The sequence below is a fragment of the Lasioglossum baleicum genome, unplaced genomic scaffold, assembly GCF_051020765.1.
Source record: "Lasioglossum baleicum unplaced genomic scaffold, iyLasBale1 scaffold0021, whole genome shotgun sequence".
In the NCBI taxonomy this organism is placed as follows: domain Eukaryota; kingdom Metazoa; phylum Arthropoda; class Insecta; order Hymenoptera; family Halictidae; genus Lasioglossum; species Lasioglossum baleicum.
The window spans coordinates 3,014,548-3,037,136 of record NW_027469081.1 but is presented as its reverse complement, the minus strand read 5'-3'; the positions used below and the strand labels follow the sequence as shown (position 1 = coordinate 3,037,136).

General features: G+C 34.0%; 7 protein-coding genes across 16 annotated transcripts in view; 3 read left to right on the top strand and 4 right to left on the bottom strand.

Annotated features, from left to right (window-relative positions):
• The window catches only part of Drpr (multiple EGF like domains draper), a 33,398-nt gene extending 32,373 nt beyond the window's left edge, over nt 1-1,025 (bottom strand). For 2 of the 4 annotated variants that reach the window (XM_076445123.1, XM_076445126.1), the window contains exon 1: nt 810-1,024. The gene's annotated coding sequence lies outside the window, so the exon portion shown is untranslated. Of the gene's footprint in view, nt 1-809 lie in introns of all 4 variants that reach the window. The other 2 variants (XM_076445125.1, XM_076445127.1) reach the window with 2 other exon arrangements.
• Nucleotides 1,026-1,791: 766 nt separating this feature from the next.
• On the top strand, nt 1,792-4,090 carry Got1 (Glutamate oxaloacetate transaminase 1). The gene is made up of 6 exons (XM_076445137.1): nt 1,792-2,252; nt 2,633-2,923; nt 2,990-3,246; nt 3,320-3,597; nt 3,675-3,817; nt 3,896-4,090. The coding sequence occupies exons 1-6, from the start codon at nt 2,141-2,143 to the stop codon at nt 4,057-4,059; spliced, it is 1,245 nt and encodes a 414-aa protein (XP_076301252.1). The 5' UTR covers nt 1,792-2,140; the 3' UTR covers nt 4,060-4,090.
• Nucleotides 4,091-5,464: 1,374 nt separating this feature from the next.
• Nucleotides 5,465-6,638, bottom strand: LOC143219208 (small integral membrane protein 8). The gene is made up of 3 exons (XM_076445145.1): nt 6,502-6,638; nt 6,225-6,380; nt 5,465-6,089 (listed from the first exon to the last, which is right to left on the bottom strand). The coding sequence occupies exons 1-3, from the start codon at nt 6,511-6,513 to the stop codon at nt 5,931-5,933; spliced, it is 327 nt and encodes a 108-aa protein (XP_076301260.1). The 5' UTR covers nt 6,514-6,638; the 3' UTR covers nt 5,465-5,930.
• On the bottom strand, nt 6,225-18,197 carry Pgm1 (phosphoglucose mutase 1). 3 transcript variants are annotated; one of them, XR_013011271.1, is made up of 9 exons: nt 17,788-18,197; nt 13,874-14,159; nt 13,185-13,623; nt 12,893-13,095; nt 12,613-12,814; nt 12,330-12,522; nt 11,854-12,037; nt 7,801-11,784; nt 6,225-7,736 (listed from the first exon to the last, which is right to left on the bottom strand). XR_013011271.1 is itself a non-coding variant. In XM_076445133.1 (8 exons), the coding sequence occupies exons 2-8, from the start codon at nt 14,120-14,122 to the stop codon at nt 11,560-11,562; spliced, it is 1,695 nt and encodes a 564-aa protein (XP_076301248.1). In that variant the 5' UTR covers nt 14,123-14,159; nt 17,788-18,197; the 3' UTR covers nt 6,225-11,559. The 3 variants fall into 3 exon arrangements, 2 of the variants coding, with proteins under 2 accessions (XP_076301248.1, XP_076301249.1); XM_076445133.1 differs by having other exon boundaries at nt 6,225-11,784; XM_076445134.1 differs by having other exon boundaries at nt 6,225-11,784; nt 17,792-18,197.
• Nucleotides 6,723-7,771, top strand: LOC143219207 (U3 small nucleolar ribonucleoprotein IMP3). The gene is made up of 4 exons (XM_076445144.1): nt 6,723-6,859; nt 6,930-7,244; nt 7,342-7,414; nt 7,496-7,771. The coding sequence occupies exons 1-4, from the start codon at nt 6,723-6,725 to the stop codon at nt 7,517-7,519; spliced, it is 549 nt and encodes a 182-aa protein (XP_076301259.1). The 3' UTR covers nt 7,520-7,771.
• LOC143219197 (neutral amino acid transporter 9) lies at nt 14,365-20,845 on the top strand. Of its 4 annotated transcripts, XM_076445129.1 has the most exons (10): nt 14,862-15,694; nt 15,779-15,970; nt 16,388-16,550; nt 17,023-17,168; nt 18,728-18,885; nt 18,965-19,129; nt 19,207-19,440; nt 19,580-19,782; nt 19,870-19,974; nt 20,073-20,845. In XM_076445129.1, exons 2-10 carry the CDS (start codon nt 15,810-15,812, stop codon nt 20,478-20,480), a joined length of 1,743 nt encoding a protein of 580 aa, XP_076301244.1. In that variant the 5' UTR covers nt 14,862-15,694; nt 15,779-15,809; the 3' UTR covers nt 20,481-20,845. The 4 variants fall into 4 exon arrangements, with proteins under 4 accessions (XP_076301247.1, XP_076301245.1, XP_076301243.1 ...); XM_076445128.1 differs by having other exon boundaries at nt 14,856-15,970; XM_076445130.1 differs by lacking the exon at nt 19,207-19,440 and having other exon boundaries at nt 14,367-15,970.
• Nucleotides 17,863-21,915, bottom strand: LOC143219206 (ATP synthase subunit C lysine N-methyltransferase). Of its 2 annotated transcripts, none has more exons than XM_076445142.1 (5): nt 21,830-21,915; nt 21,621-21,719; nt 21,373-21,545; nt 21,084-21,272; nt 17,863-21,016 (listed from the first exon to the last, which is right to left on the bottom strand). In XM_076445142.1, exons 1-5 carry the CDS (start codon nt 21,831-21,833, stop codon nt 20,864-20,866), a joined length of 618 nt encoding a protein of 205 aa, XP_076301257.1. In that variant the 5' UTR covers nt 21,834-21,915; the 3' UTR covers nt 17,863-20,863. The 2 variants fall into 2 exon arrangements, with proteins under 2 accessions (XP_076301257.1, XP_076301258.1); XM_076445143.1 differs by having other exon boundaries at nt 21,645-21,719.
• Nucleotides 21,916-22,589: the final 674 nt, after the last annotated feature.

Genomic DNA, 22,589 nt, shown 5'->3' with positions numbered 1-22,589 from the left:
TTTCAATTCAGATCATTTTTATGTGAAAATTTTCAAAAAACGGTGGAATATAAAATTCGACAGAATTTAGTAGAATTTTTATTTATCTCAGATCTGCAAAGGCTGCTACCGTTGGAAATAAGATTCTATGTACTTTATTCCACACTTTCCTAAAATTCGTCTAGAAAAGTTAAGAATTGCTTCGCCGCTACTGCAGTCTACATAGTATGTACATAATTACAATTTGCACATCGAATGCAACCTGTTTTCTCGTATAACGGTTAAGCTTTTCACAATGTGTAGAATACAGACGAATTTGATAATACTAAAACTGTTTTGAATAATGGTATGGCAATTTTTACTGGCGCCTCAGAGTATTCGAGTGCAAAAGGCTAAATAAAGTAACGAGAGATCGTTCGCGTTCGCAAAAACGAATATAAACAATCGAGTTTGGCGTTGTTTCAGAACGGTATCCGAGAACTGCGAACGCGATTTTCAAAATATGTGATGCATGTCACGTAACTCGTAAAATAAGCATTTGATCTCGTTTTAACGAATCGTGTCGCATCATTGTTGCGGACGCTTTCATCACGAAGCCGTTAAATGCCAATGATTGCTCATCTTTCTATTTAGATCAATTTTATTAATGTAATTTATACGACGGTTTGCATTGGATATTTAATAAGTAGCTACTACAGAGAGAAAGTGAGAGAACGATGCCCAACGTTTGAAACCTCTCTGCAGCCTTGCAACGGAGTAACAGCATCCAGTTGGAGCCGAGAAGAAAAACTTGTTGGAATATATGTACATATGTCGCTAATGGTACTCACTTTACTGAATTCGCTTGCTCCGCGGTAATCCGATAGTGTGTGAACATGAACAGACGAAATAAACAACAGGGGTAGAAACAACGAGTGTCACGCGAACGATACACGATACGTATACAACGCGCCGTCTTACGCTGAACTGAACTGAAGTGAAGCGTCCTCGAATTCTATATTGTATGCGTTGAACTGACTGGACCCGACGCTCAACGCTCAACGCGTTTACAGTTTACATGTTCTGTTTACGTGCGGACGACGCCCTCTGTCGAACGTTCTTCGAAATTGTACGTCACGGCAGCAGTGCTGAGATATTGTGCAAGATTTTACGCATATGCGTGAGGCAGTTACATTGGCGGGAGTGTACCGAAACAATCTGTTCCGGACGAAAAGACTCCAGGACGTGTCCTACGAGTTACAAAATATACACAAATACACATGTTACATATTCATTTTTCACAATCAAATCATAACAATTTTTAAACATTTTACGAGTACCCAATTGTATCGAGAATTTTACTTTACTGAGGCTAAACTCGCCGCGCATGCGCGGGAAACCGTACACAATATCTCAGCACTGCGTCACAGTCGGTAAAACAGAAATTTAAAAAATTTCAATTTATTCGGAAATTTTTAAACGAGCCGAACGCATCTGAAAACAATATTATCGCGCGAATAGAAATTGTATTTACTCTTATTGTAAAAAAATCAGTTCCATCTGTGTGGAAATATATTAATATTTTTTAGATTAGGAATTCTGAAATATTTTTATACTTTTACATAATACACTGTGTGTGTGTGTGTGTGTAATACACAGTACAGCGTATATTTTTAGCGTATAAAAATAACGACGATTACAGATCGCTGCTTTTTTACGGAGATTGTAATACATTGTTTATATCGATGTTAATATTTACTGAACTGATGATGAGAGGAAATGAAAATTGTCGAACTGTAGATATGTTGCAATCTATGTATATATGACTACATACATGTCGAGCATAAAACGTAGCATGCACTAATACACGCGAACTTCATCTAAAGTCATCAAATCGTTTAACATTCGCGTTGATTCGCGTGTATGATGCATTGGCCAGCAAGTCTTTCGTATGAAAGCAGTGTGAATATGTGGACTGTAAAATCTTATCGTCATTAGTAATCGGCAATCGCTAATCAAAATATACGTGGCGGTAAAGTGATTACAGAGAATCTGTAAACGTATATACTTGTTCCATAAAATACAGTGTTATCTGCTCAATTTCTATTTAGTCGAAATTGTCGGCCGCACACGGTTTCGTGTCATTTGATTTCTAAATAAGTTTTATATAGAACTACCGAAGATGAACTCGAGATTCAGCGGGGTTAAAATGGGACCTCCGATAGAGGTTTTCGCCCTCCAGAAAGCCTTTTTGGATGATACTTACGAAAAAAAAGTAAATTTGTCAATAGGAGGTATCGATACATACATCATTTATTTTATAACATGCGTTTCAAATATAATGATCGCGTTGAAAAAATCGTACGAATATTTTTGTTCTATTTACAATCAGTTAAAAAAATACAGGTGAACATACGCAACCTGTAGAAATTAATATTCAAATCAGATTTTCCCTATTATTTGTTCAGTTTCTTGTTAAATGAAATGATATTGAACGACCTCCAGCAATATCTGGCTGTTACATAACGTACGCTATATGTACAGGAGATGTATTTCTTATCTTTTTTTTATACGGAAGATTATCATGAAATGACTGTAGAATCTTTCTGGAATTAATTTCTTATAATTCAAGTAACATTTCAAAGGATTACTAATTCGTATGAATTGGTTTCAGCTTATCGCACACCCGAAGGAAAGCCATGGGTGTTACCGGTTGTCAGGAAAGTAGAGAAATCGTTGGCTTCAGACGAACTACAAAATCATGAATATCTTCCAGTTTTGGGATTAGACGCTTTTAGCCAGGCAGCAACAACTATGATGTTGGGAACAGATTCCCCTGTTGTTGCACAAGGCCGTGTCGTTGCTATTCAGACACTGTCTGGAACCGGAGCACTTCGCGTCGCAGCTGAATTCTTAAGTCGTATCCTACATTACGACACATTTTATTACAGCAGACCTACTTGGGGTGGGCATTAAAAATTTTGATTTATTCTAATGCATATTCAATATGTAAAGCATAATATTTCCGCAGAGAATCATAAACTTGTGTTCATTAATGGAGGATTCAAGAGGGCTTGCGAATATACATACTGGAATCCGAATACCCGCAATGTCGACATAGAAGCGATGCTCAAAGATCTTGACGACGCACCAGAAAATGCAGTAATTATTCTACACGCGTGTGCTCACAATCCTACTGGATGTGATCCAACTCCTGAGCAATGGTCTAGAATAGCGGATGTAATAGAGAAGAAGAAGTTATATCCACTTTTTGATAGCGCGTATCAGGTTGGTAATTTTAAATTTCACCTTTAATTCTAAACCAACCGATTTCTGATTTAGATAAAATCATTTTCCACAGGGATTCGCAAGCGGTAATTTAGATAAAGATGCTTATGCTGTAAGAATGTTTGTCGAACGTGGAATAGAATTTATGTGCGCTCAAAGTTTTGCTAAGAATTTTGGGTTGTATAACGAAAGAGTTGGAAATTTAATAGTCATTATGTCCAATGCGCAAGTCGCCACTCAAGTGAAGTCTCAATTAACATTGCTAGTCCGTGGAATGTACAGTAATCCTCCGAATCATGGTGCAAGGATAATTGCAACGGTGTTGCGGAATCCTGATCTATTCAAGGAATGGTACACATTTTATTTACATAATAATAATAATGATTAATACTCTGAAAATATAACGCATCATCTCAAAACACTTTCAGGAAAGGTCATATCACTACGATGTCTGGTAGAATAAAGGAAATGCGGCAATGTTTATTCGAAAGACTGGTTCAATTAGGGACACCTGGTTCCTGGGAACATATCAAAAAACAAATAGGGATGTTCTCCTATACCGGTCTCACTGGTAGGTATTCAGCGAAACGCTTTTACTCGTCGTTTGTTTTCTATAATGTATTATTATCTCGAATTTATATTATTTCAGAGAGACAAGTGGAACATCTTGTAAATCACTATCACATTTACATGTTGCGAAGCGGTAGAATAAACATGTGCGGACTCAATGAACTCAACTTGGATTATGTCGCAAATGCTATCTACGAAACTGTTGTACTATTTCCGCAAAATGAAAAAAGCTGTACATGTTAAAATGGATCCTTAGAATGTCGTATCGTATTAATTATAATTGTTGTTGAAGTTTAGTGCGGAAAGCATGATTGAAATATGGCAATATTTTATACATAATCAAGTTAAAGTAGAACTGTAGAAAATATCCTAAAATTGTTACTTTGGTACAGTTTGATACACTTTGCTTTTGATTTACTAGATTTCTGCTTATAGATTGCTTGTAGCTCGAATATTCTTTACGCAAACAGTTTATTCTCGAAAGTCCAAACATCAACACGAACCTAACATTCTACAGAAGTTAAATCGTTCAGTTAAAAGTTGCCTTATCTACAAAAGTACAAAATATGATAAAGTATTATGAATTGCCAAATTTTAATGTATACGTTAATAGAATCGCTTATTATTGAAGTAACAGGGAAACATTTACAACAGAGTTCATTCATCAATGCTGATTTAATTCGAATTAAACTCTATTAGGTTTTATAAAGTATCTCTTACTCTCGATACAACCGTTTTGATATTACATTGACATACCGAACTGAAAGTAATTCATTTATTATAGGACACAAACAAAAGAACTTTACTTATTTTAATAATAAGCGATTAATTTTAAAGATTTACTTATTATTTTCACACACACAGAAATATGAATTCTGAAGCTGTTGAAATTCCTAAACGTTACAAACCATTGTTACCGTTAGTTCCTGTTCAATATCGTATTTCAATTCAAGCGAAACATCAATTACTATATACTTTTACAAAATACACAGAAGAAAATTTATACACGATACATAATACACTTCAAAATTTTAGTGTACCAAACATAACTTTAGCAAAGTTACTCAAGGAATGAACGTATTATTCAACGAATTAACAAAAAAAAGTTCTAATTAAAAACTAGAAACATTGTTCTATGCATTCCGTTAATGTTTCTTATACACTACAAAAAGAATTCCTTTTTCGTTTTATAGATGCTTCCATAATAGTCGATTAGTTTCGGAGAATGTTCAATCAAAAGCGGTAGTTAACGTTTCGATATATTTAGAATAATGTTCTACATGTAATCTTCCAACTAGCTCATAGGGGAAGTACAATCAACTTTACCCTTTTCTTTCAGATATATTAGTTCGTGTATAGTGTATTCGTATACTAACGCTAATATTTTAAATGTTTATACATGACACAGAAGAGAAACTATACATTTACAATGTTTACAGAGTATCTATATATATATATATACATATATATATTTTTAGTAAAATTGTTGCGACATATAAACTTAGAACACTACTCGTTCGAAAGTTTGGACCAAATTCACAGCCCTAAAGTGTTTCTAAAAAATTAGTTAATGAAACTCTAAAATGATCTTGTACATACTGCCAAAGTTGATCATTTGAATATGCAGTGACAGCGATTACTTTTTCTATGTATTTATATGAAACAAATGTGTGGTGCAGAATGCTATTTATCTTTTATAAAAATAATGTATACTTTTGTATAGATAACCATATGTAACTGAAAGAATATTACCCTAGTTTTAACATGCATTTACAGATGAAATTTTAAGTACCACAATAGAGAGCGTTAGACAGGTAACCGTGCGTAACGTCACATTCAAATTAATGTTATACGTAGTAAGTACTTTAACAGGGGATGCTGAAAAATAGAATTGTACAGTAGTATACTTGTTATAATGTGTGAAATAATTGTTATATATATATTTATATATATATATATGTATGTTTATTTACATATCACTAAAGTGTGCATAATTGAAACGGTAGACGTCAAATTACTAAAGAGTACTAATTGTAAATTCAAATGTAATATATATATACAATATTGTAAGCAATTATGTGATTGTTATTCATCTACGTGAAATATTATTTACATCAGTCTTCCCATTTAGACTTCTTTTTTGTTAAAACAACTGACCCGTCCTCCGCCACCGCATTATAATACTGCTTTCTATCGTATTTCTGTCGCATATACAAAATGTATCCCACACTGCTCAACATCATTACGGCTCCAAAAATCATTATCACTTTATTCTGGAAGAGAAATCATTGTTGATTATTATTAGGCTGCGGATCTTTATGCTTCAACGGTTATAAAAATTTTTTAAAAATCCTGGAGTATCGAATTCAATAGAATTTAACAACAAAACTTGAAAATTATTGTCTCACCGGTTTAACATATAACTCATAATTGACTGCCCGAAACAGCATTGTACTTCTGAGAGATCGTAAACCATCTCCTGGTGCTGGTTCATTTTGTTTTTTCTCCATTGTAAATAAATTGCAGTTTTGTATTTTTATTGTTTGTTTCCAGGTCGGTGTTTCCTATAACATGTAGCAATAATGTTTCATAATTGGTATGTTATTGCTTTCCATGTAATCCTTGCGAACAAAATTAAATACAATTGTTATCTAAATAATATCGACATTTAATATATAAAATTACGTTATACAGCATTTTTATAATTCTTTAGCAAGTTTCATTGAACTATTCTTCTAATTTCGTTTATTGCAAAGAACTTGTTGCTACGTCAAAAATCTGCAGAACGGATACCCACTATTTACATAAAAATGATCATGCTTACAGCAACCTAACCTATATTACCATTAAGCAGAATCAAAACATTGTCTTTCACGTGGTATAAGGACTAAAATTTTTCCACGAAAATGGTCAGAAAATTAAAATACCATGAACAGAAATTGTTAAAAAAGGTTGACTTCATATCATGGGAAGCAGACAATAATTTGGAGGAAGTGAAAATCTTGAAACGTTTTCAAATACAAAAAAGGGAGGATTATCAAAAGTAAGAGAAAATTTTTCTAACTATTTATTTATCAATGTATTATGTCTCTGAAATATTTCAACTATTATAGGTATAAGAAACTGGCACGTGAGATTCGTGCATTGGGCACAAAAATTAAAGAAGTCGATGCTGAGCACCCCTTTCGAATAGAACAGAGCGCTGTGTTGTTAGAAAAATTGTACATGATGGGACTAATACCAACAAAATGGGATTTGTCGTTAACGCAAAAGGTGAATGGGTCTTCGTTTTGTAGAAGACGATTACCAGTTGTCATGACACGAAATAAGATGAGTGAAAACCTTAAGATGGCAACGCAATTGGTAGAACAAGGTCACGTTCGAGTTGGAGCAGAAGTTGTAAAAGACCCTGCATTTTTAGTAACAAGGTAAATAGCAGTTATACAATTCTATGAAGTAACAATCAATTAATTAGAACTGTTAGGTATATATATATATATATATTAATCTATACATATATTATAGAAATTTAGAAGACTTCGTCACTTGGGTGGATACGTCAGCTATCAGAAAGCATGTGTTAGAATATAATAATATTGTAAGTATTATATATTAATGTAATACATATTACATTTTTATTTACTTATAGCTACTAACAGAAAATGTTGTTTTATTACAGAGAGACGATTTCGACATGGCGTAAATCAAACAAATATATGATATCACTTAATCAGTATTTGTGTATTTCATACACTTTTGAATACAACAGTCTTTATACCGTTTTTAACAAAGATATTAAAAATGTATATCTTTATTATAGATCCAGTTTTACTTCTTTATTTTTATCATCAGATAACACTCCAGATTATGTTTTGTTTGTTTCTTGAAGAATCAGTTTCCGCATTTTGTCGAATTCATTGCTAAAGGAATAGAAGAATAAAACTAAATTGCTTGATGTACACTTTTTTTTTTAGACCCACATACCTTAGTTTGAATACTGATCGAGCAATTTCAACCATATTTTTCCGAAAATTTAGGATGTTTGAAGCAGTACTTTGAAATTCATTGTCAATCATTTCAGCGTCCTCTTCTTCATCCCGTATCGAATTGTTTGCCTTCTCGGTTTTGCAATCGTTTCTTTGTTGAATATCTTGAATGTGCGGTATTTTCGCAGGATACGTTTCATTATCGAAATCATTATTGCCAGACTCGGCACACGTAATCCGAGTGATATTTTTGTCATACGGAGCCAAGTGTTTTATTTTCTTGTTTGTATAAAACATTAATTTGTCAACAAAATCTTCGCCTGCTTCTCGCTTCTTATTCTGCTTTTCGCTAATATTCAAACCAATTTCATAATTTTCGATAGATCTTTCTATATTATTCTTTTCATCCGGAGTGTACGGTTCACCAATGCTGGATGATGAATATTGCAAAATGGATTTGCAAGAAGAACAAAAGCTTATTGATTCTTCATTCATACTTGTATTATTAAAACAGCCGCGCATTTGAAACAGTGCCGCCAGAAGCTACCGATGAATTTCTTCTCCTTTTCCCCGGTAACGGTAACGGAAGTTACGACACCATCTTGATTGTTTCCGAAATTTGATTTACCTCGAAAGTGAATCGCATTACGAATTAAAACAATATAAGTATAGTTTAGTAGTAAATATATTGTTATGTTAAGTAAAAGAATTAAACTTCTTATAAATATTTCGAAAATATTTGGGGATCATATTCTCGTTATCTCCGATTCTTAAAAACCTATACAAACAAACTTGCAATATTCAAATGTGTTCGATTTTCAATATAGTATACATTCACATTTTATTGAAATCATAAATATCAGACATATAAATACATATCGTGCCGAAATAAACGCTGTATCGTCTTTTAATAATAAACAATGCACGTGGTTGATTATAATTAGACTGCGGATCTTTATGCAAAATAAAAATTGTCTGTATCGATTGCAAGAAATAGAAACCATATTGAATGTTATTTCTTCCCTAAAAAAACACACAGTTCGTCGTACCGTTTTTGTCTTTTCTTCGGCTCTATACGGGGAACCGTCATAAGGATCGCCCGGACACGCGCGCGTCCAGTAGAAATCGTATATAATTGACATCTTCAATTTTAAAAATTTTCCAACCATTTTATAAATGCATAAAGATCCGCAGTCTAATTATAATATATAATTTATGAAAATTATTGCTTGAATCTAGATGAAACGCATTATACTCGAAAAAACTCTGATATGGTATCCGATAGTTTTTTGTATTACATTCTATACGACACGTATATGTGTCTCTGGTGTAATTTTATGATGATCATTTTTCGACTAATCGGATTCTAGTTTTTCATTCAGACATTATAGATTCTATGATCACGTGTTTGTGAAAGCCATTCATTCATATATTTACCTACAATGAATAATTAGTATTCAATATGATACAAATGTTATATGTTAATAGATTTACGCTTACAAATCGGCAGTCATTGCTGGTCTCTATGACACTATTACCACATTACAATACTCATATTACATCATAAAAAGTATCAGAAAGTATTCACTTTTCCCTGATACCTTATTTCTATGGTGTAATTACGAAATTGAATGAGAATCGTGTCGGCTCAGGTCCCCAAGTATTCTCCCACCCGTCTCAACTATTTACAATATTTTCCCTCAAAATCTTTCAATAGTACTGTAGTTCTAATGTGTAAAAACAAATGTACTGACAAAATGTTCACCGATATATATAAATTAATACAATTTCAGAATTTTCTTTCATAAAAGTACGTTGCGTTTTCTCAAATATCTATTGCCACACACTGCCGTTCCTTCCAATTTTATGTGAAAATGAAATATAAATGGAAGTGCAATGAAGGATGAACTTGTACAGATAGTGTAATATCTCAATCAAAGGGAATAATTACATAATTATTTAAAATTTCTTTCGAATTAAATCTTTTCTTTTTTTTTAATATCTCCATGAGAACTTTTGATCTTTGTTGATCAGTTATATCATTCATAAATTTTGCTACATACCGATAACACTGTTTCACTTTCTAGTCACTTTCGTCAACCTACTTTCACAATCTTATCTTTTTAAATACCATTTTTTAAGTGTACCCTAATCTATCAATTAATGTAAGCGAGACATTCGGCACTTTTCACAAAATAATTTAACGATTTCAGTTGATTCGTATAGCTGATAATATACACGAAAGTAATATCTTTGTAAGTCTGCATTTAAATGTCACGTTATTACTGCTACATATAACTGTTTTAATTAGGTATTTACACGTGTATAATATGCCGAATATCTCATTAATGGAAATTTTCAAGCTATATTAATATATCCAAGATTTCAAATTTCATTAAATCATGATATTAAAATTTTTCACGATTTGAAGAAATTTGAACCATCGCTTTCTACACAACACGCTCTTTCTTCTTTTTAGTTTATCAATTCATATCTCATTTTACAATTCAACCACGAAATGGAAAATTATATTCGATGTTGTTTACACTATACTGATAATTATAACGTAAAATTAAGCAATTACATTACACAATATCGAAATCGACATTAAAAATGAATTACTAGGAGTATACAGCAATAACATAAAGAACTAGTAACAGTTCTCGTTCGAACAAATTTACTATCTACAAAAGATAAATATAATAAGGCATGATTGAAATATTATCTTTCGGATTAAACTCTCATGCGCATAATGTATCTACATTCTTCGTATTAAATATATGTAAAGTATGTTAGGTTTTGCATCTATAACTTAGGATTCTAAGAAAGTATAAATACTGGTATACGTCTTCGAATATGTTCTGTTTAAACTGCAGTTTTTCTTATCATTCTGTGATCAAAATAAATGTTGTACAATTATTTATAGCGATTGTAGGGAACTTATACAGAATATGATCACGTCACAGAATCGACCATTTTCGTTAGTTTGAACCTCTTTTTTCTTTACATATACCAGACAGAAATGAATGATTCAACAATTAACTATAATTGAAATCAGATGGTTTTGTTAACCCTTCGATGTTTATATGATGATGTTAATTTAATTGCACGCCTTTAGAATAAAAAAAGAAATGATGAAATATCTCTTCACACGTTTATACAACGTTATACAAAGACCAAAGGGTTAAACTATTTCCATGTTTATGCATGCTCGAATACCTTTCGCAGACAATGCTTCCACACTCAGAAACACATGATCTTAGAATTATAAATTGTAAAATTTTTCTTTGGAATTTCATTCTATGAGATATTGACTATAGTAACCATATCAGAGTTAAAATTTTCGTAACGAAATCAGACGTTTTCCATTTTCATAGAAAAATACGAAACAAGCTGCTATCCGATTTTTAAACTGTTGAATGGTTTCATCCAATTACTTGACATTCAATAATTAAACGCTATTATTTATACTGCTATAAAATTCGTCGCGAATTTTGTCGTGCTCGGACCACTTGCACCAACACAATCATTAATCAGCTTTGATTAGAAAATGTTCACTCGTATATAAACGTTCTTCTTAGAATTGTGCGTATGTACGCGATGTTCTTATGTAAGTATAATACAAATAACGAAATTATAGATTCAAGCGTAAAATACATACTGCTCTTTGAGTATTAAATATTAGAAAACGATTTCACTTTTGTTTGAGTAATATTGTAAATAAGATAAAACGTTAACGACAATGAATGCTTTGTTATTACGTGATTACGGTCGGTGCATCGCGTCCGGTGTATTCACGCAGTTTACTTAATTCTAGTGCGATATTAACTAATGTTTTAAGAACTTCTTGAGCATCTTTCTTGAAAGATGTTGGATCATCTTCGTAACTATCAACGTACAGACGAATAGTGGCGCCAGAACTTCCCGTACCAGATAGACGGTATATTATACGGGAACCATCTTCAAACAGTATTCGCAATCCCTGCACAAACAAAATTGTGTAAGAACATACGTCAGCACAAAATGGCTTTTCTTAACAATTCTGACGTACTTGTTTGTTGGCTTGGCTCCCATCGACTGGGTCTACATACGAGTAATTATCGGCTAACTTGACAACGTATGTCTTGCCTGCGGATGTGAACGTTTTACCCACAAATTCAGGCTTCCCAATTTCGGTTTCAATAAACTGCATCATTTTGTTTGCCCCTTCGGACTCGCAATTTTCGTAATCGTATCTAATAGAAACAACGAAATTAGTACTAACAAAGTAGAACGTCGCAGAGAGTGGGCCAGAATCGTAAAACCCTGAATTCAATTCGTGTGTCGTTAACACTAATTCTACCAAGCCCTAACCATATAAAAGTGCAACACTGTATTGAAGCGAGAAGATTGGATTTACTTCAACTTTGTATAGTTTTCATTATAATACGTGCTTAAATAAAGAAAATAATTCAGTCGTTTCTTGTGAAAGGAAGGACCATGGTAGGTTTAGTGTTAACTAATTCTGTTTTAGAAGGAAATATATACCTAGTGAAAAAGTTCCTTCCATACGTTTCCCAATGACTTAACAGTATTTCTTCTACAGATTTGCCAAGACTTGAAATAACGCTAAGCCACGCAAGAGATGCCCATATCCCATCTTTCTCGCGAATATGGTCAGAACCAGTGCCAAAACTTTCTTCTCCGCAAAGCGACAGATGTCCAGCATCCATTAAATTACCTAACATTATCGATCGATAAATCAGGTGTTGTTCTATTATGCGTATAGAAGATATATATTGGGTAGATTTTCATTGTTAAGATATCATACCAAAATACTTCCAGCCTGTAGGCACCTCGAAAAATTTAACACCGGTTTTAGCTGCAACTCTGTCTACAGCAGCACCTGTTGGCATAGATCTAGCATATCCTTTGACACCGGTTTTCTTGAAGTAAGGTATCGAGTTCAAGTTAGCAGCCAACACAGCCAATGAATCGGAAGGTGTAACAAAGAATGCATTTTTCCCTAAAATCTAAAGAAACAAAGTCACACAGATACGTATAAAATTTGTTCGCCGGTACTAATTTTATAAAGAACAATTTTAATTTACCATATTTCTGTCTCCATCCCCGTCGAACGCAGCACCAAAATCATACGGACCATTTTTAATAGCATCTACTAAGTCTTTGGCGTAAGTCAAGTTGGGATCAGGATGGAGTCCTCCAAAATCTTCCAGCGGAAATATATTAACAATGCTGGAATTGTCGACGCCTAATTCATTGCTAAATATTCTTCTAATATACGGTCCGGTAACTGTAAAATACATAAGCATTGTTGTAGACGATTTCTAAGTACGAGATACGATTAAACGACGGAGTTTACAAATCCTGATTTAAATGTACCTCCATTCATTCCATTGATAAGAACCCTAAAAGCAGGTCGACTACTACTTCCTTGAAGCAGACTCTTAATGCTGGGGAAATCAAAGATATCTTTCATGTGCTCCAAGTAATCATTCACAGAGTCCAACACATCCACTGTAAAGCTGTTTCCATCAACCTGAATAGTAGTACTCTGTATCTTATCTATGTCTATATTTATATCAGAAGCAATTTTATAGCTTTTCAGCTGTGTGGTAATTTCATAGATCTTGTTGGTCACATTGTCCGGAGCAGGACCGCCGTTCTCGCAATTAAATTTAATTCCAAAATCGGCGTCGGGACCACCAGGATTATGAGAAGCGGTCAGAACAATTCCTCCTTGGGTTTTGTATTTTCTTATTATGGTGGACACAGCAGGAGTCGAGAATATTCCATTCTGGCCAACTATTAGTTTCCTCACCTATAAAGTATTACATAAAAATGATACGAGCGCCGTTTATCATGCTACGTCGCCGCTTTTAACAATGAGAAAGCAACAATTCTAGATTATCTATAAATAGCTAAAGTTGACTGAAAACGATAACTGAATAATATTGTACGAAATGTAAAAGCGCGTCCAACACCGTTCTTACAACCTCGAATCGTCTTCGAACTGTTATCATTATTATTGTTAACAATGAATAGGTAAAATAAAATTCACGTGAACTTACTCCGTTAGCCGCAGCGATCCTGATTATTTTTCCGACCGCTTCTTTGCCGTAATATCTTCCGTCACCGCCTACAACTAACGTGCTACCAACCAACTGATTACCAAGTGCCTCGAGTATTGCTTGAATAAAATTTTCCGTATAATGTTCTTGCGTGAAAACCTTCACGGCTTTTCGTAATCCAGAGGTACCCGGCTTCTGGCCATCGTACACTCGGGTTTCTATAGTTCTACTTGTCACTGCACTCGACATGCTTTAGAAATGTTGTTCTGGCTCACGGAGACGATAACTGAAACAAAGAATAAAGACCGCTCGTAACCTAGTCCGATTAGCAATGAGCAAGTATTTCTATTTGGTAAATTTCATAACACGTCCTCGGTGTCTGCTAGCAGACTGAACTTTGTCTACCAATGACACACAAGGGCACGGGTCACCATCTTGAAAGACGCGCGCGCGCGCTTCACCGTCGACTAATAATATCGTTTCGCGGCAGTCGGCCGAATCTTTCGAATTTAAAAAGAGATATTTCTCGCGAGCGCAACTCTGTCACGACTAGACTGCGGATCTTTATGCAAAATAAAAAGTTTGTGTATCACAGGCTAAATATCAATTTATATTCTTCATTAATCATTTTAATGTGATGAAAATATTAAATAATATTTAAAGAAAATATTAAATATTAAATAATGTCTACTCATCACCTCCGAAGTTTCTGAAATCGAAAATTCGAAGTTTCAAAGCTTCAAAATCTTTGACCTTCGAAGGAAAGTAACAGAGCCCTAAAGTAGACTGCGGATTGGAATTTTCTTATTTAATTTTGAAGAAAGTCGTACCAAATGAAATTCTATATTTCCATTAGTAATAGCATTTGTAGATTGGAAATAAGGAAAAGTCGTACTAAATTCCATTGAATTTAATACTCGAGTATTGTTTGAAAATTTTGATAAGCCATAAATGCATAAAGATCCGCGGTCTAATGATAAGTGTGATAACCGGCGGCAAACATCCGATAGAAGCTTCTATCGACGCGTTTTTGGTTCTTTGCGGTGAATTACTTCGAATATGGAATATGTGGGCGGTGCGAGTCAAAGAACGTCGAATTGAACTCGCCTTATCGCTCGGGTGTTCAAGTAAATAAGTTTACAAATTCTCTGTACAACGTCGCGTCGTCGATTGCGCGACTATCGTTTTCAGTCTCTATTGATGTTCATTGGATATCCTATTTTGACTAAAACAAATGGTTTTTGTGCCGAACGGGATGTGTACAAGGTTCCGTGACCCGTGGGAGATTGAAAAAAATTAGAAAACCGATCCGAGATAAGAAGTCGCGGAAAGAAATGAGGCGGCTGGACCGAAGAATAAATTCCATTGCGTCATTCGGATGAGTTCTATCTTGTTCAATAATTAATATATATGTGTGCCGTTATATGTTAAATACTATACATGAAAATATGGAAAAGAGAGATTTCGCGTAAAATTCGTGCGCGCATGCAGAGAAGCGCTGCTTATTATGATGATCGGTATTAGCCGCGAAGAAAAATGAGGAGGAGGGAGCTTGTTATGTCAAGGATGTCCGATATAAGTACGCGGGTTTACAAAACAGAGACTTAGTTGTTTAAAACAACGGTTTTCTCGAAGTTATCATTGTGAAAGCATGTCCGTCTCGAACGACAGTGTCACTTCGAAATTGTTCGATTTTTCATTCAACGAATTCGTACCGTGCGTTAATCAACCGATTTAGAGTTGACAAACGCTTGAACGTATATTCACTACAAACGTGTTGCATGGAGCATCTTTGGACAAGCTAAGACACTACTCTATTGGGTAAGTACACTGTGTAATATTTATTTTTAGAGACGTTATAACATTTTTCCTTCTGATAATAATGGATCTGTTATGTTTCGATAGTTTATTCGATACAAAATCAATTAAATGTGCTATGTATAAACCGAATGATTGGAACGTTAGCATGCAACATGACAGCGGATCAGAGAGTGCACCGCTACTCTCTTCAGAGTCTCGTATAAGCGTGGAATCTACTATATTTAATGATTCCGAGATAAGCGACTTTGAATGCACACCTGCCAACACGTATTTCAAGTACTAGTTTTTCTCATGATTTATAGGAGTAGGGCTCTTACTGTCCGAAATGGGTAGACACAATTTAAATCTAAAATTATTAAAGAAAGGAAGAAGCGCAATCATTTATATTTCGCATAAAGATCTGCAGTCTATTTGTTTTAACTCTAACTCCGAATCGGAATATCCTAATAGTAAAATCCATTGTTCTCGCATTCTGGCATAGTCCTTCGAATTCTAACGAGTAATCCGAATACTCGAATATCCAGATAGTAAGAGCCCTATTATTCGATTAGTATTTAGGTTACTAATTCATGAATATTTCATAGAAGATACTAGGGTCAGAGATTCTAATTCATCGACTTAGTACTTCCTCCGAAATAATATTGTTATTAAAATTACTAACTATCAGTTGCTTATTAGATTTTATTTTCATAGGTATGGTAGCCTGCAAGTTTGTAGCGTTAACTCTACTGTCAATGTAATACCAAAGAGACCACCACCCTTTACCCAAGAACATGCTTCAGTTATATCACTGACCAAGTCTTGTCCATTAAATGTAACACAAGACAGATGTTATGAAATTCATAATACCGATCTGGTGAGGATACCACAACCAATATAAAATTGCATGTTCCATTAGATCTATCATTTTTATACATGTCAAGGTTGAACGAGCTATAGATATGTACATATATGTATGTGATTTATAGATTGTTTATGACTGCGAATTTTATGCATTCAGTAGAGTAATTAAAAGAATTTCATAGTTCCAACACATTATTTTCAAAGAATAAAACAATCTCTACATGGCTACTGTTTCTTGCAATTGATGCAGACAATTATTTATTTTGCATAAAAGTCCAATGTTCTCGTGACAATTCATAGTTTGAATCTCAATTTATAAAAGTGAACATTAAAAGCAGACTTGTTCGCTATACTAGAAGCTTCGCTTAGCAAGCAGTAGTTTGAATGCACAAACGTTATAGTCTATTGGTTAACTCTATGTAGGTTCAATTTCAATTTGTTTGAGAATGATAACTTATATTTTGTCTTCATTTCTATCCCACCAGGTATTTAATAACGAAAAATGCAAAGCGAACGGTAGGCAATCGCTGTTAAACAACTTGACAACCAAACATTTATCTGAATCATTGGAACAGGAAACCACGCATAGCGCGTGTGAGGAGAAACCAAAGCAAAGCTCTCTAGTTACTGTGTAAGTGATATTAAAAATTTCTATTTCAATGTTCTACAACGGAGATACGAAACCAGGATATACCAAAGACGCTTCTAGAAAGAGGCGAAGACACTTGTCAACGTCGTTTTTGTTAGCACGATCGTAAACAGAAGATTAAATTTAGTACTACCGCGTATTGTACTATTAATTACAAATTATTATCAGCTATCAGTGTTATCATCAAGAAAGGGTTCTGGGTCAGTACTCTTAGTACTGTGTTCTGAAATCTAATCACATTCATAAATTTTTTCTTATCTCTCACCAGTCATTATATTTTTAGTAGGTCGATGACGAGAGAAAAATGAAATCTTGCATCAGAAATTCCTTTATGCATTTTGAGTGTGTTATATCGACGCGTGCTTTCAACGAATTATAGATCGTTTCTCTTGGAAAAGAAAGCGTTCATCAAAAAATTTTATACGCTGCCCGATAACTGAATTATTTTGTGACTTTGACCTGCTTAAAGCGATAAAAAAGGAACCATGGATATTTATGGAATTTTATAAATAGCATATCGTATCTCTTGTATTAAAATATACATACGCATATAGCAATCGTATAATACTAATTTTGTTAAGAAAAAAAAGATTGTACTTACCTACCCTTAACTAAATTCGTTTTCTCACAATTTCATCGGAACTATCGAGTTATTAAAAATTGTAAAAATTCGATATTACTTTTCTTTTTTTTTGTCTAACATTACGGTATTATTAATTATCGAGTTTGTATATTCTAGTTATTGTTTATTTAGGATCGAGTGTATGATAATTCGTTTCCACATCTTAAAAGCACACACACACAGATTAGAAGAGATTGTGATTATCAAATTGAAAATTTCGAGTGAATATGCGTATACATATATGAATGGGTACTTTTGCTTTTATTTAGTTTTAATTTCGAATGAATTCGAAAGCTTACCGGATGCATGCTTTTAAGACATGGAAACGAATTAAAACGAGGCGAACGCGGTTACCGGTCGCTCACGTTTCGGCAACCATCGGGTGGTTGTCGTGGTTGTGTCTGCTGCACAATATAAGTATTCTCTGTAGAAGGGGTTAGTGCTCTGTCGGTTGCCTGGGCAACAGACGACCACCCGAAAGGTCAATGCCCGTAGCTAACAGCTAAATCGTGCCCGCCATTTTTTTTGGCGTTCTCATTTCGCCTATGCAACCTTGAATCACACCTATAATGATTATGACCATCTCAATCCAGAATACTTGACATTAGGTTTACTTTAAAACCCGTCATTTTGACAGGTCCCGTAAACCTAGCGTTAATTTACAATTATTGAGAGTGAAAATGCATCGCGCATAACACATTCTCGTTATTTGTATATAAAATAATATAAAATTAATGCTCCGTAAACCTAGTAAATTCATTCAAACATTAAAAAATCGATTTTTCCCAAAAGTACCCTTATTCAATTAAATTACACCATAGCAAAAGACTTCAGGGAAGGACCATTATTCTATGCTATAAGAATCTATGTAAATTATTTTCCAAAATAACTTTATGTATATATTATATATTGTACACAGGTTTTCAATATGGAACACCATATTAGGTTCTTCGTTATTAACAATACCATGGGGTATTCAAATGGCTGGTTTCTTCCCCGGTATTATTCTCATACTTATAATGAGTGGATTATGTTTGTACACTGCTTATTGTCTTCTTCGTGTACACAAATATCATGGTAAATTTTCTTAAATATGCAAATATAATAATATTAAAGGTAAAAATAATATATACATTATGATTTTATGTGGTTTCAGGTGGACACAAAGGTGTAGAAGTAGTTTATTTAAGCCGAGTATACTTAAACAGATGGGCAGAATACATCGCTCAATCTTTTAGCATGACTGTCTTACTAGGTGCAACTATCGCATACTGGGTACTAATGTCCAACTTTCTCTATAATTCTGTAAATTTTATATATGGTAAGTACTTGTAGAGTAAAATTTTCTTCTTAATCTATGAAGCAAACAAAGACTGAGAATCCTGTAACTTTTCATAGATAGCATAAGCGAACCTGACGTACCTTTAGTTAGTAACGATTCGTATTTGTCAGAAGTATTGTGTCTAAAGAAAATGGTCAATAATACGAATACAAAAATTCATGAGTATACATACAGCTCTTTGGGACCACTTTGGGATTTATATAAAACAGTTCCTATGTTTCTTGGTTTATTAATATTTCCATTTTTGAATTTTAACAGTCCCACCTTCTTTACGAAATTTAATTCTCTCGGTAAGTAAAGACCATAATGATTTTTCAATGAAAACTTGTATACTGCATGTGTATGACTCGCGGTCTTTTAATATCTTTTTTTAGGTCGCAACAAACGTATGACTTATCCTATAAATTTTTAAAACTGTATATCTTGCAGGAACCGCATCAATTTTATATTTGATCGTATTCGTCTTGGTGAAATCTATATCGTGGGGCGTTAATATGGAACAAACAGACTGGGAAATTAGTTGGACATTGAAGTTCTCATTCCCCGCTCTTTCTGGGATGCTAGCAATGTCGTTCTTTATTCACAACATTATAATCACCATTATGCAAAATAATCGTGATCAAAGTAAAAATGTAAATAGTCTTGATTCCTTTAGAAAATTTTTCTTGTTCGTTCACGATACCGTAGAGCCTTCTTAAAAGTATATGTATATGTTGCAGGGACGAGATCTCTCGTTTGCATATTTTCTTGTTACACTAACTTACATTATAGTTGGTGTAGTATTTTATATATGTTTTCCACTTAGTAAATCATGCATCGAAGATGTAAGTAAAATAGAAGAATATTTAACATATAATCACGAACTTTTTTCGGACATTGATAATGAATTTCACTGTTTCTTGTATTTTTTTTTTGTTAACAGAATCTATTGAATAACTTTCATAAATGGAGTGGCTTAACAGCTGGCGCACGAATTGTTTTACTATTCCAGCTGCTAACAGTTTATCCATTACTTGCTTACATGCTACGCATTCAATTGCTTTCCTTGATATGCAAAACGTATAACATGGGCTGTGTTCTTCTAGTTAATATTATGTTGGCATGCATATGTATTCTATTCGCAGTTTTCGTTCCATACATTGGTACGATAGTACGGTACACAGGAGCTTTGAGCGGTTTTGTTTACGTATTTACATTACCGAGTTTCTTGTATTTGGCAATTATGAAAGAGCAAAAACGACTGACATTATTTTTCATGATCCTGCACATTAGCATACCGATATTTGGCTTTATAAATCTGTTTGCACAGTTTTTCGTTACAGAATCGTAAATATTTTTCCCGTAGATTCGTTTAAAAATGTGCAGTTTCTTTTCTGGCAGTGTAATCAGGAAATATAAAATGCATTTTATATTTTATGTTAATTTAAACCAAGTACGAGTGTGATAGAATTCGAAATACTTTGCGGAGACTAGAAAACAAATTGTATAGCTGTGTTAATTTAAAATATTAATGATTTGATAGCGCATATGTATCGGTTGTTAAGTGTTTGGAATATGCGAACAATTATTTATTCGTTAATGTAATTTTAAAAACTGTGTTCTACGAAATTAAGATAATTTTTACTTTTTCTCTAGAATAATTTATTTGTAATTGTAATATTTATAACAATAATAAACACTTTCTGTTATACCTAAGAGCACTGATGTTCTTGATTAACTCTTCTTCGGAACTTTGTAAACCCAAACAGTATCTACTCCTTCTCCTATTACTTTTATCGCGTACATACTAGGAAGTGGAAATCTGCAGGCAACTATAGTTACATCTTCATGTAACTCCGTTAAAAATTTCTGTTCTATATCTTGCATCTGTAAAAATAACATTTGTCAATTGTATCTAAGCATTAGAGCACGCATTATATAACAGATACAATACCATTTGACCGACTCCAAACAAAACTACGTTATCGTAATTCTTTAAATTATATGTCCATAGATTTTGCCTAATAAATTTTGTTTGCGGCGATAGTCCTGAGAATAAGGCTTTTAACCTGGAATACCATACCAACCATGGATTTAATTCGATACCGTGAGCCTTGAATCCAGCTTCGGCTGCTGCAAAAACCTATTCAAATGAAAATAATTTTATATTATAAATATAAAGTATGTTTGACGATTAACAATACTAATCATTCTGTATTACTTTATAGTAATCGATTACTTACTATACGCCCATCTCCACTCCCAAGATCAATCAACGATCCAGAGCGTCTTTCTAAAGCTAGTAATACATTCTGCAACTGTTGCGTAGTGGCTGGCACGTAAGGTAAACATATTTTACGAAATGCAGGACTCACAAATGGAACACATATTACGCTTATAGCTGTTGCAACACCTCCTATCAAATAAAACATAAGTATGATTGTGTGTAATGAAAATGAAGATAGAAACGTAATTAATTTTGACCTCTTGCCTGTTATTCCAACAAGGTACAAACCAAGTTTAGACGCTTTAGACGGTCCAGCAACTTTATCACTTTGACTAAAGATGTAATTTATATCATTAACCTCTGCTAAGTAAATTGATCTTCGATTAAAACGTTTAAACTTAAAAGGGAATCTTTTCTAAGCAATTCATAAATGTTAATATTATAATCTATAAGTTTTAATTGATGAATCTTACACATTTTATATATTTAGCGTTTGTCAACAAAATAAATAGTCTCCTGTTTCTTCACGGCAAGAAGTCCACATGGTTCAACACTAACACAGTGTTCCGATTGAACCAACCGTAACTCGCGCATGCGCGGCAATTTCAGCCTCAGTAGCGTAACTATTTCGATGAAATCGTGTAGCTTGAGGACCCCGCAGACTTTTATAATTGAAACTTATTCTTTATTTTGAGGATGGGATAGGGAAAGAGCACTGCAATAACTACGTAAAAGAATACATAATCGTCTCTCGTCCATCAGTCGTCCTGCCAATAACACTGGTACATTCCCGCCAGAATAAATGCCTCAAGGCGTCAGGGCCCTGGCCGCTCGGCTGCGTCATTGTAGATACGCTACTGTCTTGGCCGCGCATGCGCGAGTTACGGTTGGTTCAATCGGAACACTGCACTAACACAAGATCGTTTCAAGATAGTATTGGATAGTATTTATATTATATTATACAGACATTAGGGGTCCATTCCGTTGCACGCATAATGCGCATACACTGTATAGTATATGCATAGAGACTCTTATACTACACTATACAGTGTATGCGCATGATGCGTGCAACGGAATGGACCCTAGGTATATACCGTGCGCGCGCCAGATGATTCCTTGCCAGAGTATTCCACGATTTTTCGACCAATAACGAGCCTCTACCGTTGCGCGCATTATCGCTATTAGTCGAAGAATCATCTGGCGCTAAGTATAGATAGTATTCAAGATCGTCGT